Source organism: Oryctolagus cuniculus, chromosome 21 (genome assembly GCF_051225735.1).
Source record: "Oryctolagus cuniculus isolate XC-2025 breed Fujian yellow rabbit chromosome 21, ASM5122573v1, whole genome shotgun sequence".
In the NCBI taxonomy this organism is placed as follows: domain Eukaryota; kingdom Metazoa; phylum Chordata; class Mammalia; order Lagomorpha; family Leporidae; genus Oryctolagus; species Oryctolagus cuniculus.
In genome coordinates, this window is record NC_142887.1 from 16,580,177 (window position 1) to 16,598,521 (window position 18,345).

The window sequence follows — 18,345 nt, forward strand, 5'->3', positions numbered from 1 at the left end:
GCCCCCTATTCCTGCGCAAGTAGCACTGACAGAGCTGAGGAGCGGCTGTCCCCTTCGGCCATTTCTGTGTGCCTTGCCTGCTCACTGCCTGAGACTGACGAGATGTTAATCACTCTTTATTGGGGCTGGCGTCGTGGCGAAGCTGCAGTGCCGGCAGTCCATATGGGAGTCCCAGCTGCTCCACTTCCGATCCAGCTCTCAGCTATGGACTGGGAAAGCAGTAGAAGATGGCCCAAGTCCTCGGGCCCCTGCACCCATGTGGGAGACCCGGAAGAAGCTCCTGGCTTCGGATCGGCACAGCTCCGGCCGTTGCAGCTAACTGAGGAGTGAACCAGCGGATGGAAGACCTCTCTCTCTGCCTCTCCTTCTCTCTGTGAAACTCTTTCAGATAAATAAATCTTTAAAAAAACCACTCTTGATCTTCAAGCCTGTGTTTCTTTTATAAGAACTTCGTGTACTCATGACTCTATAAAAAGTGAGAAATGACAGATCAAGAGAATTATAGATTTGAGAAGAATAAAAGCAAGCATTTTTCCTGTGAATTTTATACCTGTGTATGTAAAACAGAAAGTGTGTTTCAAAAGAATACAATCTGAGGCACTGAGTTTTACAAATCCATCTCCTACGCCCTTCATTTATATTACATATCTGGTACTGCTGTGCATTTCAAAATCTGAAACCCAGACCTCCCCTGCAATAAAACTTACAGTTCTTCATATGGAAGATGCCACCACTGATCCCTCCCCAATTTAGTAGTGAAAACCACCCAAGCTGATCACCCACATTTCTTTAGCAAGAAGGCTGCATTCAGCTTATTTCATAAATTCATTCGGCAGACAACAGTGAAGGGCCTGTTTTGTAAAAGGCACTGTGCTTGAACCTAAGCAGTTATAAAATGAAAGAGAATCTTGTAATGTTTACTGAAGAGCTTCCACCTATGGGAAGGCTTTCTTGTTTGGTCTATTCAGAAAACACCTGTCATTGCCTACTCCACGGACCTCCCTCCTATGGACATTTTCATTATTTTCTGATTCTAAACTATACTTACAAGATCTACACAGCCTCCTCTCCTGCCAGACTGAGCTGTCCAGAGGCAGGGTCTGTGCTCTACCCACACTCCCCTTGCAACCTGGCCTCTGCTCACATCACTGCACACTAACAGCTCTCCCTGAGTTCAGGAGCCCTACGGAACCCTTCTCTCAAACTCCTCGGTTGCATTTTCACACTTGCTGACTCGTTCCTCTTTCTTGAAACATTGCTTCACCCTGGTTTCCCTTCTCCCTCTTCCTCCTCTCCTCCTCAATGGGCTCTCACTCCTCTCCATGGTCTTCACCTGTCAGAACTCAGCTAAGCTCCATCTCAGCTCTCTGCTCATTCTATTCTCCCTCTTCTTCCTCACATGCCCAAGAATCCCACTGCCCTTGATCGTTGGACCCAAGTCTCTACTTGACATGTTCGTACTTTCCAAACAACTTATGGGCATTCTTCCCAGCCCCTCTTTCTCTAGCATCCCTGTTTCTGAACAATGTCACTGTCTATCCTTGCACACAAGTTACCAAACTGGGAACTTCCTCTTAACACCCCAGTCTCTTATCCCCCAAACCCGACCCATTACCAAGCTCTGCGATAATACTTCCTTAAACATCTCTTGAATGCTTTTACTTCTTTTCCATCTTCTTTGCTAGGACCCAAGGCAAGCTACTGTTTCTTATCTGGTCTACCTCAGTAGCTGCCTAGTCTCCCTAAATCCATTTCTACTTTTGTTTTTTTTTTTGGACAGGCAGAGTGGACAGTGAGAGAGAGACAGAAAGAAAGGGCTTCCTTTGCCGTTGGTTCACCCTCCAATGGCCGCCGCGCTGCAGCCGGTGCACCGCGCTGATCCGATGGCAGGAGCCAGGTGCTTCTCCTGGTCTCCCATGGGGTGCAGGGCCCAAGCACTTGGGCCATCCTCCACTGCACTCCCTGGCCACAGCAGAGAGCTGGCCTGGAAGAGGGGCAACTGGGACAGAATCCGGCTCCCCGACCGGGACTGGAACCCAGTGTGCTGGCGCCGCAGGGGGAGGATTAGCCTAGTGAGCCGCGGCGCCGCATTTCTACCATATTCTAACACACACCCCACATCAGGGTCAGACTCATCATGTTTTTTATTGTTTAACCACACACAATTATGATGCCAATGCCTCTTTTTAAAACTCTTCAGTGAATTTTTAATTGTTCTTTCGATGAAGATCCAATCAGCAGCATGTCTCAATAGGTTTTTTCTTCAATCTAGTTGGCTTCTAACCTCCTTTCAGTCTCCTGAGGACCCCCTAGTTCATGAAACTCTGGGCCTTCACACTTACCCTGCCTTCTGTCTGATACATGAATACTGGCTCCCTCCCCTTGTCACTCAGTTCATTCTTACTCATCACTGAGATCTCAGAGCAAGTGCAGCTACGGCTTAAGTTGTCCCTGATCTCCAGCCCAGGGAGATCCAACCTACCGATCTTCACACTTGCACTAATTTGTACTAATGAGCTTACTGATGCAGTTATTTGATTAATGTCCATTTTTCCAGAATAGACTAGAGAGCACACAAGGGCAAGTTGTCTCTTTCAGCCACCACTTCCCCCAGAATGCATCACAGGACAGTGAACAGGTAAGAGGAGAACATAGCAAGGTGACTGGCACTCTCAGAGCCCAAATACAAAACTGTGCATCAACTGGAGCATTTAATAACAGAAGAGTTAGTGGCATGCTCCAGTCACCTAAAGTCAAAGTGATAACTGATTTAAGAGATAACAACATCCTGGAAAGTCAGAGGAAAGAGAAAATACTTCCATAAGTAAGCAGCAGGTTTTTGTGGAGAGGTATCATGAAAATATGATTTTGAAGAACAAGTGGATTTACACATGCAAGAAGGTACAAATCAACAGCTGGTGCGCTCTGGATGAGTCATATTATTTCCAACATGGGTTGCCTACTTATGAATTAATACAAAAGGAAATTTTCAGGAAGTAATTACTCTTCATCTTCAAAGGTGCCTCAATATAAAGCATTTCCCCAGTCCTTACATTTAAGATTAAATAAACATAGCTTTAAAAAAAGAAATTTAAAATTTTAGTGATATAGCAAAGTCAAGAAAGATTTTAAGTTATCGTCACACCAAGATACTTTCTGAAGTCAGCTTCTGTCCCGGGCACGTACCGTTGCTATGAGGCCACGCGTGCACAGTGGCACTTCTCACCAGAGCTTCATCCACTTTCCCACCAGTGGGATTATCCACGTACTGCCGCCCCTGCTCCAACGCATTGAAGCATTCTGTCCAGCAGTCATTGTTATCTGCTTGCACCCGGTCGTAACTCCAGCTTACACAGGGAAGAGTTTGGCGGTTATTAGAGGAAATGTAGTCCAGGAAACTCAGAGAAGCAAAAGGTTGTGTATGTTGATTCTGAAGGAGGAGGAGAAGGCTAATGGGTGGCTCCTGGGATTTTCTGGCTCCTTCCACCTGAGGAAGAAAGGTGGTCTGACACATCATTAAGCGCCTCTCTGCAGCCTGACCAATATCAGAGTTCTTCCCAAAAATATCCAGCTCATCTTCCAGGAAGAGTCCCGAATTGTAGGCAAGTTTGCGATTCATAATCGCACTGAAGCCACAGGTACAGCGGTACTGGTCCTCGTTGGAGGAGTCAGGGATATAAAGGCCGACATCTGCCCCCTTGATGTTCATGTTGCAGGCACAGATGCAACAGCTGTCAAAGTTTCTGTCTTTAAAGATATTCATTACAGAATCAGACAGGATCAGGGTGACATAGAGGCTGTGGGCTTCAGGAATCGGCTGCATGGTGGCAGGCTCCACAGAGTTGAGGGGCCGTGTGGTAGACGGTGTAGAGGCTGGTGACCCCTGATCTGTGCTGTCATATTTAACAGATCCCTGACCACTGGCAGTGCCCCCGCCTCTGGGAGTTCTTGGGGTCCTGGGAGTTCGTGGGGTAGGGACAGAGAAGCGAGGGGTCGCTGGAGATGGAAGAACTCCTGCCCCACTGTTGCTGGCTGGGGCAGCACTGTTCAGCGTCACCGGCGTGCTCATCTGTGGTGTGTTCAGAGAGTCTGGATCTGCTAGGCTCCCAACACTAGGCACATTACTGCAACAGACAGAGGGGTACTGTGTGAGCTGGGGCGTGCATCAGTTACCAAATCTACACGTGATCGTGTCAACCACACACTACACATTCCTATACTGTACATGTATGTGATCACTTAGTAAATGTAATTTACCCTTTAAAAAAGATGCAGAGCAGTAAGCACAGTGTGTAGAGAAGCAGGAAGCAAGGAATGAAGAATAATTCAGTGTACAATTTCCTTCTACTTATTCCACATCTAAGCAATTCCTGTCTTAATCTTTTGACAACATTTTACTGTTTCTACAAGGAAACAAGGTGTTGGGTTTGGTCGATGTAATCCTGAGAAGTTGTAACTACTAAATGGACCTTTACCACATGAGTTCAGGTGCATAATTAGCTAGAGGACCATAGGATGAAATTTCCATCTCATTTGCAATTACATTTTTTGTCATTTTTTGAAACTGAAAGTCTGTCAGTGCACTTGTTCTCTGAGGCTATAATCTATATGTGATATTAGAATAATTACAATCAAATACATGTGAAAATTTAACATTTTTTCTAATTTTCAAAATGTAGCCTTGGGGTAGGTGCTTGGCATGGAAGTTAAAAAGTGTCACTTGGGACACCTGCATTCCATAGCAGAGTGCCTGGGGTTCATGTCCCAGCTCTCAACTTCTGATTCCAGCTTCCTGCTAGGTAGACCTGGCGAGGCAGTGGTAATAGTTCAAATAGTTGGGTCTCTGGCACCCACAGGGGAGACCTGGGTTGAGTTCTCAGCTCTTGGCTTCCCAGCTTTTGGGGGCATCTGGTGAATGAACTAGCAGACAGGAGATAATCTATGTCCCCCAGCCTTTCGAACAAACAAAATAAATTGTTTTTTTTTTTTTTTTTTAAATGCAGCCCTATCTAGGCTTATATTTTTATAGAAATGAGTGACCATAAAGGAATTCCATTTTAGGTAACACAATACTATACTATGGTTAATAGAAACACTGTGTATGCTGCTAACAAGGCCTTAGTATTCATCAGGTGGTAACACAGAAGTACACATACTGCATCACAGTTTACAGTTTCTAATAGATTTCTGTGGAGCAAAGCAGACACCTCTAGTTTACTTTTGTTTTTCAATATGCTCTTCAGTCCTATAAGTAAAATTATTTTAACTCCCTGAGACCAACTGTGCCATATTATCTATTTTCTCCCAAGCAGGGATTTCTTTTCAGGATGGCCAAACAGAAAACACCACAGTGCCTGTGACATTCTGCTATTCTGTAAAATGCTGTAAAACCTTTTCTTGGTATATGTATTTAGACATACATGCCAAACACTGTATGAGCCCATTCTTTCCACTTAAGGAGCACCAAGAAAAAAGTTTTTTTTTCCAATTTTTCATATTCTTTTATATATATATTAATTCTGCGCTTAAATTGATGCTATTTCAATAAACTATGTGCTCATTCACTTATATTGTTAAAGAAAATTATCATAAAGAAATGCTTCTTCAAATTATTTCTTATGATTTTAAATTAGCAATGTCTTAAAATCCAAACAAGGCACTATAAAGAAATGTTAAATATAAGTCACAGTGTTATCTTTGAATACAGATAAAGAGTGATCCAGAAAACTTGACTGGCAATAACTGCTCTATCAGAGAAAATAATAATACAAAATAATAAGTGTGTAATAATAATATTTACTCTAACAGGACTCCTTTCAGACTTTCCTGTCCAACAACATCCTAAAATTATTATGCAGTTCAAAGAAGGAACTGTGACCACTAGCTGAAAACCTAAATAATTAAATCGCTACCTAGGGAATAAGAATAGTTTATCTTATATTTTAACCTATTTTCCCCATTCTAGAAAAATGAATTAAGTATCAACTCCATGCTACAAGCAACAATGACAAAAAGAAAAGAAGTTAGTTCACAAGCAAATACAGCAGACATTCCACAAGTGACTGCAGGTACAACAAACGTGACAAAGAGTGGCACAGAGTAGAGAAAACCAGAGCTCACAGCAGCGGGCAACAGGGAGTCTGGAATTATACAGTCCAGTGCAGTAGCCACTAGCCCCATGTTAGACTTGAGCAAAACTAGAGCTTCAGTCTTACTCTCACTAGCCACATTCCAAGTGGTCAACAATGACAATATGAGGTTAGTGCCTACCATACCGGACAATGCAGACATAAAAAGCCTCTTTCATCATCCTCAGTTGTATCAACAGTGCCAGGCTAGAATACAAAGAATCTTTGGAATGGCAAATGTTCTACCAGATCTTAGTGACCTACTGTACTTAAACCATTATATACCAAAAAGTGACCTGTGACCTTCTGGTGGACCTGTGTGCATATCGAATGTTTTCCTGAACTGCATGTATCTTTTATTTGCAACTGTGACTTCTGACCTCACCCCAGTGTGCCAAGGCTTCTTAGCTGTGCTGTCCTGGTATCTAGTCAAGTAAGCTAGAGCTCAAGTGGAGCACAGCAACACCAGACAAGCCAGGGCACACGCCCAGACAGCTCTGGGCACTCTGCTTCATGCTGCCAGGGCACTGTTACTTCCACAGCTCTCCAGCAGCCATTAGTGGTTACAGCCTTTCAAAAGTCCTGGGAGGGAAGTGAGGCAGGATTACTCCATTAAGACTCAGGTAAAATGACCACTTAAGATCAACACAGAATTTATTAAAGCAGGAACTAAGTCCTGTGGCCCTGCAGCTGTAGCTTCTTATGCCTACGGTCTTCGTCACAGTCTCATTCTGACACTGATTTCACCATGCATGATTATGACACTAAAGATGGTTTCATCAAAATGGTTTTATAGGAGCTCACAAGCATATGGCTCACAGACTTGAGTCTGGACCACAAATTTGTTTTATTAGTTTCGTAAGTTTAACTTAACTTTGAATCAGCTACAACATTTTTATAAAACTCATATCTAGATTTCCACTCACTCTCAAAACCAGAAAGACCTGATTACACTAGCCCTACCCCTGATTGACACTGCTCTGCAACTGAATGGCAAACGTCCTTCCCCACGGGCACTGTCACTTCTACTGTCCCCATGATGACAAGGAGCATCAGCAGCGCCAAGTCCTGCCCATTTCATCTATATATTGCCTACCTGGTCCCAATATAAATTTGAGTTTGTGATCTTTTATTTTATAGCATTATTTTATTAAGAAAGTATTTATCACAGAGAAAACTGTTCTATATTATTGACATAAGTACTAATTTGGGGGACAGTATGAAATGTATAAACAATTCCTTTTGTGTGCCATAAATCATATCAGCATTCTGTTGCTTCTTTCCTATATAACATGGAGGCAGTAACAGAAATCATCTAGGCTAATACTTCATTTTACATCATCTCCTTGGGATGGGCATTTGGTGTAGCAGTTAAGCACTGCTTAGGATGCTTGCATCCCATATTGGGGTGCCTGGGTTTCAGTTCTAGCCCCACTCTGCATTCTAGCTTCCTGCCAATGCATACTCTGGAAGGTAACAGATGATGGCTCAAGTACTTGGATTCTTGGTACCCATGAGGGAGACCTGGATTGAGTTTCCGGCTCCTGGCTTCAGTCTTGCCCAGCTTTGGCTGTTGTGGGCATTTGGGGAGTAAGCCAGTAGATGGGAGAAACCCCTACTCCATATCTCTCTGCTTTTTTTTTTTTTTAAACTCACTTTACATAGAATAAAGTTTTTACCACTATTACCCAAAGAACATTACTTCAATTAAGCTGTTAGTGCTATGACAGACATTGATTTGACATCGAATATGCATGAACACCACAGTGCTCTACATGAATAACCTCAATTTTTCTGTGCATACAAATTTTTGTTTAGAAAACAATCTATACGTTCAATACAAAATAGTGTATGCAAAAATATGAATGGTCAATAAAGAAAACCTTCAAATGATATGCTGTTGTCTAATTTTTAACAATTAGGTCCCTGGTTAGGATAAGATGACATCAAATAGAGCAAGTAACTGAAACAATCCCTGTACATACTTGTAGCCATCTCTAATGAAAGTGGCTGTAGGGGGCATGGGCAGTTGTTCAATTTTAGGAGGAATCGCCCATGAAGGCCGAAACAGACAGGCATCAGGTATCTTCAGAGGTAGCAGGCAATGGCTCGGCAACATCCTCAGGGGAGCAAACATGGAGGACCCCAGGAAAGGTTGAAAAGGTGGAACTTTGTGCACATATGAGAAGTCCTGAGACAAAAGAGTTGGATCAGTACCAATGACTATTAGAATACATGAAAATTACACAGTGCTACAATAAAAATAGCAACCACAATGATCGTTATTCAGTATTTCTCTTATCTGATCAATAGAAAGATGCTGATATCAACAATTTTAAGTTAATTAAAAGACACTATAACCAATATATCAAAGGGTGTAGCTCAATGCTCCAATTCAAAGGATCCTTATAAATTTATAGAGATACGGCACACAGGTAGTACCAGTAACAATCAACTTGAAAACCACTAGGCCTTGGGAAAGTTAACCTACTGACAGCTATTTTACCTTTATTTCCTCTGGCTTTGGACTTCCTAGGCCATCTTCCACTTCCATTTTGAATTCTGTCAACTGTGTTGAAACTATACTGACCATTGGGCTCTCCATCATGCCTAATGCTGTCACTGTCTCTGAACTGATTCCATCTTTATAATTCATCACAGGAGAAAATGCAGGATGCTGTTCCAGAGATGGAGGAGTGGGGAACATCCTTTGCAAGTCTGCAACTGCTAAAAAAGAAAACACATAAACCTTTTAAAAGGCCAAGATTTCTAAAAAGTCCTAGTTCATAGTCAGGGACCTAATTTGACATCAATAATAGCACTAAGTGAATGGCCACATCAGTCACACAATAGAATATTAATAATGGAAGTATCCAAGAAGGCAGCCATGAGCAGAAAATAATCCTTTCCTGGAGTTTTACCACTATCTTCTTAATGCTTTATGATATGGCTTCACATTAATTAAGTGAACAGAGTCTACATAACATGCATTTTTCTCCCAACAATTGATTCCCTGAGAAGTCTAAGGAGATGAATTATGTGGAAACTGGAAGCAATTAGATGGAATAACCACATTATTAAAAGTTCTCTCCTTGTTTCCAAGTACAGATGAGAAATTACAGAAAATAAAATCTGGGGCTGGCGCTGTGGCGCAGCAGGTTAATGCCCTGGCCTGAAGCACCAGCATCCTATATGAGCGCCAGTTCTAGTCCCAGCTGTTCCACTTCCCATCCAACTCTCTGCTATGGCCTGGGAAAGCAGTGGAGGATGGCCCAAGTCCTTGGGCCCCTGCACCCACGTGGGAGACCCGGAAGAAGCTCCTGGCTCCTGCCATCGGATCGGTGCAGTTCTGACTGTTGTGGCCATCTGGGGAGTGAACCATCAGATGGAAGACCTCTCTCTCTCTGCCTCTCCTCTCTCTGTGTAACTCTGACTTTTGAATAAATAAATAAATCTTAAAAAAAAAAAAAAAGCTGGAGCCAAACTAGTGATTTGTATGTCACAGGATTACTCAGTACTGTCTGTTGGGGAAAGAGTTCCAATATCTCTTTATAGACTGACATGAAGTGAAGCTTCATAGTTATGATTAACAATCCCACCTAGAGACAAGACAGTTTACTGAAAATGAATCAGAGAGAAACAAAAATATTTTAATGAATACTAAGAACATTAATTTTCAATCCTTTTATTAAAAATTGTTTTCATTTACCTTAAGTAATCACTATCACTAACAGTGGTTCATTAAGGCATTATTTCTTAAAATGGGAGCATATATAAAGTTTGGCCACTAGGGGGTATCCTGTTCAACAAATTTATTAGTGTGCTTGGCGTTACAATTTTAAAATCAGCAATTTGTGTTAGCATTTGATGTTCCCATTTCCTATACTATCATTTTTATAGCAACTTCAATATTAAATTAGACAACCAGCAACCACTGAGCAGACTGAGATCTGACTTCTGGTCTCTAATCAGAAATTAATGCTGAACAATCGTCTCATGCTTTGCTGTGGGCTACAGTCCAGAGCAGAGCTGAGTAAAGAAGGAACAGGCTCCCGGCGCTGTGGCGCAGTGGGTTAATGCCCTGACCTGAAGCGCCCGCATCCCATGTGGGTGCCAGTTTGAGATTTGGCTGCTCCACTTCTGATCCAGCTCTCTGCTGTGGCCTGGGAAAGCAGTGGAGGATGGCCCATGTCCTTGGACCCCTTCACCCACATGGGAAACCTGGAAGAAGCTCCTGGTTCCTGGCTTCAGATCGGCACAGCTCCGGCCGTTGCAGCCAATTGGGGAGTGAACCAGTGGATGAAGACCTCTCTCTCTCTTTCTGCCTGTCCTTCTCTCTCTGTGTAATTCTGACTTTCAGATAAATAAATAAATCTTTAAAAACAAAAAAAAAGGAGGAACAGGGACAGAGGCCACTCAGACCAAGAGCTCTGTTTATGTTCAGGTTATGTCTTCCCTTAGTTCTGTCATCTAGCAGCAGAGGCTCAATGAGACGTATGATTTTCAACAGCCTTGCTTGGTCTCCTTTGTGTTTTAGGATGAGTGGGAGGGGAGAGACCAGTTATTTCAGCATATGGAGGCAGAGAAGGCGAGAACCTCTGGATTAGATTATCTTTGTCAGGCTTCATAGCAAAAGATTTTATTGGGCAAAGTAGTTCCTGCTACTGTGATGTAAAAGGACAAAACTAAAACCCAAGTTGCTCTACAAGGCGCTCTTCTATGACAATACCCTGCCTGTTAGGAACTTAACAATTTAAAGAAGTAGCGACACAAGCTTAGCCAAATAAGAAACTACTACAGAATCATTGATTTGAGACGCTACATAACTAATATGTTCTAGGGTAGAGAAAGGTTTTCACATGTAGCAGCAACCAGATCAGTGAATTTTCTTTAGCAAAGCTAAAGACTTCAATACAGAGTTAGGTCACACTTGAAATACATCATCACCTTGAAGCTTTAGTCTCTAATCTTTTTCTCAAGTCAAAAGGTAGCTACTATAAAATTTTGGTTTAACTGTAACTGTAATATTTCAAACTATGATTCTGCTTCAGAAAATCTTTAAATTCACATGAGATCTTAATCACCAGTGTGGACCTCTGGGAAATACAGCAATATAGACCTCTGAGTTAAAATGATGAGCTTAAACATTGTCTCTTTTTTTTAGTAGGTATTATGACTATAGTAATGGTTTTATTAAATTAGTTCTTACCATTCTTTTAAGAAACATAATAAAGCCATTTTTCACATAGGGCTACCTAAATTATTTGATGCTATATACCTAACACCAACATATTTTAGTTTTCAAAGCACACACAGACACACACACATACAAATCTCAGTAACTTCTTATACTGATTTACATGTAAAAATTACAGTATTCTGATAATTAAGCTTAATAAAAATATACCATTAAAATTGATTTCACATGTTTCTTCTTACTTGTTTAACACAACTATAATTAAAAATTACATGTGTTGCTCATTTTGTATTTCTTTTCCTTATTTATTTTTTTTTTTTTGACAGTCAGAGTTAGACAGTGAGAGAAAGAGACAGAGAGAAAGGTCTTCCTTCCATTGGTTCACCCCTGAAATGGCCGCTAGGGCCGGTGCACTGCGGCTGGTGCACTGCGGCCGGTGCGCTGTGCCGATCCAAAGCCAGGAGCTGGGTGCTTCCTCCTGGTCTCCCATGCGGGTGCAGGAGCCCAAGCACTTGGGCCATCCTGCACTGCCTTCCCCGGCCACAGCAGAGAGCTGGACTGAAAGAGGAGCAACCGGGACAGAGTCCAGCGCCCCATCCGGGACTAGAACCCAGGGTGCCGGCGCCACAGGCAGAGGATTATCCTAGTGAGCCGCGGCGCCGGCTACTCACTTTTGTATTTCTATTGGACAATGCTCTTCTAGAAACTGAATTTCATATAAAATCTGTCATGCCCTCATAGTAATACAGTAAAATGCTAGACACAACTGTGCTTTGTCAGTACCATTTCTTAGAAGCAAATACTGTGTATATATCCACATATTCCACCCCATAAAAACACATTCCCAGCAGTACAAATTTACATAATATACTTTATTGGACTTTCCTGGTACTAATATTCCTGTGCTGCATTTCAAATTCATTAATTTCTATAACCTGCATTTTACCATTAAATCTTGAATAGTTTGTTTTTGAATAAAAGTGAGGGGTGGTCATTTGCCCTGGCAGGTAAGATGCCACTTGGGATGCCTGAACCTCTGCTGGAGTAGCTGGGTCCCAGTCTTGGCTCGGGCACCTTGGACGGCAGTGGTAGCAGCTCCAGTGATTGGGACACCGGGACTGAGTTCCTGGCTCCCAGGCCGTTACAATTATTTTGGGGAATGAACCAGATAGATAGAAAGTCAGACAGGCTTTTAAAAGGAGGAAAAATGAGAGGAGGACAGAGTACACAGCATGCTTCGCCAGCAAGACACCACAGAGCAGGATGTTTGCTGGTGAACAGCTTCAGGAGTTACCAGACATTGTCACGTTTCACATCACTAGTCTCACTTCACATCAAAAAGGGCCAAGGATTAACTGCTTCAATACAGGGCATAAAACTTCACTCATCTGACTTATCCCATCGGTATCTATTTTAATATTATTTCTTTTAATCTGTGAAGTTCCATGTTTGTAAAATTCTGCAGTGCAGAGTAATAAAAAAAGAAAAATGTTTAATTAGAAAAACTACAGCAACTGGCTGGCTATCATTATTCATTTTCATCCATGTCATGCTTGAGAAAGCTTTGCATATTTTAAAAAGCTATGGATCCACTAAAGCTGTCAAAATCCAATCTCTGTATACTTCCCACTTCTACATTTGAGTAAATCAGCACTACATTTATAGGTTCATAAAACTTTTTGACTCATCCCTATGACATGGTGGTTTTTCCCCTCAATTTGTTCTCATTACCAGCTGAAGTTAATGAGAAGGTATTAAAGAATGATTTGCAATGGAATTATGTTTCTGCTTCAGAGTACCCACAGCAGCTACCCAAGCCTCCTTCCCTCTTGTAGAATAATGTATTGTACTCAGGGAAAAGAATATGCAAGAAAAAAGGAGGTTTCTCCTCTTCTTATCAGCACACATAATAAAACTAGCTGATCTCAAAAAGAAACACAAAACCTTTAGTATGAATCTTGAGAAGAACCACAGAAAACAAACACTCATTATCTTAAATTTACAAAATTTGAAATACTTTACCACAGGCCTTAGAGTGGAACATCACTGTGAAGTCATCTGTGTACATTTATCCTACCAGGAAAAGATTATCAGAAAAATAAGCCTAAAACCTATTTTTCACATTTTAAACTATATAAAAGCTTCTGCTCAATTTGAAAACAAAAGAAAATAAATTAAAATCAGGATGGTTTCCATACATAATTAGCTGCCTGCCAACTCAGAAATACCAACTTAAGGAACGCAAAGGACAAGGATTTCAGATAAAAGCACAATGAACACAAGGCGTTAGATGCAAAGTGCAGGCGGGATTGCTGCCACTCACTTGGTGGGTAAGGAACAGCAGCTCTTCCATCCTTCCCAAGAGGTCGGTCTTCTGTCCCAACTGCAGGAATTTTTGATGAGCGCAGCGCAGGTGATACAGCCTAAGAATACGTTTTTCTTATTAAAACAGAGTAACATATCTCCATATAAGCAGAGCAGTACTCAAACACTGCTAAGTGCAAGTGCATGCCTACTGATGTTTAAAAACAAAGGACAGATGCTCTTTGCTTAGTGTTCACCAGATGAACTTCTAGAAAAACCAGCAGAAAGTGGAACAAAGGAGGTACATCTAAAGCTTATTGAGTATGAGAAGCCTCAGTGAGTCCATTTTTCATGGATCTTTTGTGCCTACAAAATAGAACTTGCAGACCTTAAGCAAATGTTCCCTTCCAGGTCATTAGAAGAGTATTTTCATGGATATGATGACTGCATTAGGGTGGTGTTTTTAACAGTAATTGGCAAACAACTGGTCTGGTTTTCCTTCTGTTTGGAAACAAGGTAGCTAAAGAGATGACCTCAAATTCTCCAAAGCCATTATTTTTAAAAATTTCTCACTACAAAAAGTCATATATTTTTTGTACCTACTTAAATAGTTAGTGTTCATCTTTCTCTCTCTCTCTTTCTCTCTCTCTCTCTCTCTCTCACACACACACACACACAAACCCTTCTTTCATAAAATTACTGAAATATTCAGAAATAGTCTGATGTTACTCAAAACAAACCAAGTTGCTTACTAGATCAGATTATCTTTAAGAATAATGAACAGATGGCATAAATAAGGTAAAATAAGAGGGAAAAAGGATTCTTACAAATAGAAGGCTTCCAAAAAGTTATTTCTACTCATACAATATAATAGAGGTGAAATATAAAATTAAAAACATTTGAGATAAAAATTTAGCCAACAGTCTTCCAATTTCATTTACTAGTGAGATGAATTTGTAACAGATTCTAAGGTAAACTGTTCTTGTGATTAAATGTTGGACTAGAAAACAGAGGAAAGTAGAAATACTTCACGGAAATAAAAATTTGATTAAAAATGTCCAACACTCCTTTGCATATTAGCATTACTAAAAATATATTATAAAAACTTACACATTTCTTAAGTCCAATAGCAATTCACAATGTATGCAGGGAATAAATTCAGTGGTCCAGGGCAGCAACCATGACCATTAGGAACGGTGACTATGAAAAGCACCAGGTTATTCTGCACTGTTAGCTTCTTTGCTTTTCTTCCTTTTTCCCTTTCTACTTCTTTGATTTGTGATTTCTCTTCTCTTCTAGCATTTTTCCCACTATCACCATCAAAGCACGAAACCCAGCTCTGAGAATTAACTAATCCCAAGCAGTGCTCAGTCTTGAGGAAGAGTCAAGTTAAAAAAGGATTCTAGTACCTGGATCAACAGTAAGGAAAACGTCATTTCTTCTACTAGAGTTTTTCAAACTGCCATGTCCTTTTCCTTCCTACAGGTACTGACTGAATTCAGGCCCTCGTGTTCCAATCCAACAAAAGTTACCAAATAGGCCTCTTGCTCTCTGTGTATCAGACTGATAAAACACAACACACACTTCTACCAGCCCAGGTCCACACTCAGCAGCACTAGGAGAAACACATCACTGATACAGTTTAAAGTTCAATGTCCTAAGCCTGCCCAAAAGCCTTCCTAGCCCCATCAGTCTCTACCCACCATCAGCAATCAGATCAAAGGTTTTCCATTATCCTCAATCTAGTTCATTCTTGGTGCTTAATCAAGGCTCACTCTGGATCCAAACTAATGTCCCCCCTGTCTTTTACCCACCCCAATTTTCCCACATTGAATGTCAAATTCTTTCTTTAAGGCCACTATGATCTCATCATCTTCTGAGTGCTTATAATACTAACAGTGCATAATATCTATTAACTAGACATATTTTATGGAGAGTTAGAACTGGCTTTGGAAATTGACCCCTATTTAACCTTTCAGGCTTAACTTAAACACCGATACTGCCTGTTTGCACTTGAAGCTTTGTCATCTTTCGACTCTGTCCTGTCCCTGGACTCACAGCAGTAAGTACACTACAGTTTTAATCATAGCCATTTCTCCTTATATCTGTGAGCACCTCGAGCAGAAGAGAGAGGTAATTTAATCATATTTGTGCCCTTACTGATTAGCCTCAGTACCTGCCACAAGGGAACTGATCATCAAATGATCAACAATTCATGTAAAATAAATGGATGGAGAGGCATATAAATGAATCAATGAAGGAAAAATAAATAAAGTGGCTTCCTTGAAAAGACAGTCCCTCTTATTCATCTATAGGTGCTCTCAAAATAACAGACACTTACATTTCAGAGGTACACAGCTGATCAAGAGGACAAGGACAGACATTTCCTGACTCTTAGCACTCAGGTGATCTCCAAATAATTTTAATTCTTATCTGACACTATAATCACCTATTAGTTAACTTCTGTGTGTACAAGTTCTACTTCCCTAACACAATACTATGATCCTCAACAGTAGGTGTCACACTTGTCTATTTCTCAAACTGTAGACTAGGAGTAGGCTCTGTGGTGCAGCAGGTTAAGCTGCCACCTGAGACGCCCACATCCCCTATCAGTTTAGTTCCGGTACTTCCACTTCCGATCCAGCTTCCTGATAATGTATGCTGGCAGGCAGCAGCTGATAGTTCAAGTGCATGGGTCCCTGCCACTTCCATTGCAGATCCAGGCTCTTGGCTTCAGCCTGGCCTAGCCCTGGGAAATAAACCAACAGACGGAAGAGCTCTCTCACTTAATCTCTCTCCTTCTTCCCTTACCCCCTCAGTTGTTCTGCATTTCAAGTAGATGAAAATAAATAAGCATTTAAAAGAAAAAAAGGAAAACAGTCCTAAATTTAAAAAAAAAAAAAACTAACTTCTGATTTAATAGATGAATAAAAAGTTGTGTGGGAATTTTTTTTAAAATTCCTATATAAAGAAACTATATACTTCCATTAGCCCCATCATATTTAGAAAAACTTATTAAAATAAATGGGAAAGATTTTAATATTTAGAACTGGAATGACACTAATGAAAACACCTGTCAACCAACAAATCCCAAGAGGTGTCAGATATAACACTAACTTTCAGGATACTTTAAAAGCATATGGTAACTTTCAGGATACTTTTCAAAGTGTCTGAAGCACATTCAGAACTTGAAATAAAAACCCCCAAGTTTAGGGGACTAAACTAGAACAAAACACTGAAACACTGACACAGAGCAAAATGCTTGTATGTGTGGACACGGCCGACTCACCCCAAGCTCCTCATCATCAGAATTATCAAAGATGTTGTCTAAATCATGAAGGGAAGGTGCCAAATCTGTCACTTGTGTAAGGCTACTGGAGCCAGCTCTGCCAGCAGCATTATCCTGCCGGACATCTGCGGGAAAGGAGGCACAGAGACAGAGTGAACAACTTCGTCCAGCGAGAACGAGGGAGGACAGGACACAGATCTCAACCAACAAGACCTGCCTGAGAATTTTTTTCCTATGGTTTTAGTTAAATTTTGAGACAATTATTTCCAAATATGTTTATCAGTTTTGAAAGGAACTGAAAAACAAACTATGAAAAATATATTAAAGATGTGATCAAATTATTGCTATTACAGTAAGAATAATTTTTAAATCCAGAAGCATCTCCCTTGCATTTTATTTTAGCAACAATCCAAGTGAGGCAAATAACCATTGTACACACCTGTTTTAGTAGCAGAACTGAAAATAGACATGGCATTTTTCCCATCAGGCACCGGCGTGGAATGACCTGGTGTAGTGACATCCTTGGTACCAAATCCATCCTCTGACTGCATAATAAATTCAGCCAAACAAAGCACATGAACACCAACCCAAAGTGTGGAATATGAGGGAGAACACAAAGAATTAGAGGGCAGAATGGAACTTGTTATGAGCACAAGTATGATAAACCATGGTCTATGCAACCAAAGGGAATAAAAGATATGTTCTTTCTCCAGATTTTAACAGAACCAAGAACTCCCCCACTTTCCCCTCAATCCTACGGGGTATCCTATGGGGTATGAGTGAATCAGTGTTTTACACCTAAACAGTACTGGTGGCATTTGATTAAGACCTGCTGTGATGTTAAAAGCTGTCTTTAATAACATTTTAGAGGCTGAATTACAGATCTTTTTCAGATCTGGACAGATGTATGTAAAGGAATCTAGAAGACATTCCCCTGAACTATACTCATCTCTTTTAATTTTTATATTTCCTCTATTTTCAGGAATATCTCTTTCAGTGGCTCAGTATTTTAGAACTTTAAAATTTAAAGTCAAAGACAGCAGACACACCCAGTACTCACTTTTATGAAAGCAGGATGAGTAAAAATACACTGAAAATCTAAGGGCAGTGTTGATATTCATTCAGAGGATATACAGAAATAGCGCTCAATACAGTAAGAATAGGCGCTCAATAAATAGTACACACTATGGTCAACATTTTTCCTTTACTTTTTGGGACTTTGTAATAATATTTAAAAAGAATTAAGCAGGGAGCATAGGCCAACAAGAATTAGCATATGAGAGGAAACATGCACTGTACAAGCTATAGCCTGGAAAATATGAGGCTTCATTTATGTTCGGCTGACTTTTAAACAAAGGTGAGCCATGACATAAAAAGGAACAATACGCTGTTCGCTACAATAGTACCAAGAGCATGAGTATGGGGAC

At 40.8% G+C, this 18,345-nt stretch overlaps 1 protein-coding gene across 4 annotated transcripts in view; it reads right to left on the reverse strand.

Moving 5' to 3' along the window:
- Window positions 1-18,345, reverse strand: part of MED13L (mediator complex subunit 13L) — a 318,626-nt gene that overhangs the window by 30,799 nt on the left and 269,482 nt on the right. For 3 of the 4 annotated variants that reach the window (XR_007911907.3, XM_051826599.3, XM_089323238.1), the window contains 6 exons: window positions 17,358-17,463; window positions 16,919-17,043; window positions 13,649-13,748; window positions 8,635-8,855; window positions 8,114-8,319; window positions 3,187-4,124 (listed from right to left, as the gene is read on the reverse strand). Coding sequence is in view for 3 of the 4 variants with exons in the window: in XM_051826599.3 (XP_051682559.2) it covers window positions 3,187-4,124; window positions 8,114-8,319; window positions 8,635-8,855; window positions 13,649-13,748; window positions 16,919-17,043; window positions 17,358-17,463 (1,696 nt within the window). In the remaining variant the exon portion in view is untranslated. The remainder of the gene's footprint in view (window positions 1-3,186; window positions 4,125-8,113; window positions 8,320-8,634; window positions 8,856-13,648; window positions 13,749-16,918; window positions 17,044-17,357; window positions 17,464-18,345) is intronic. The other variant, XM_051826600.3, reaches the window with a different exon arrangement.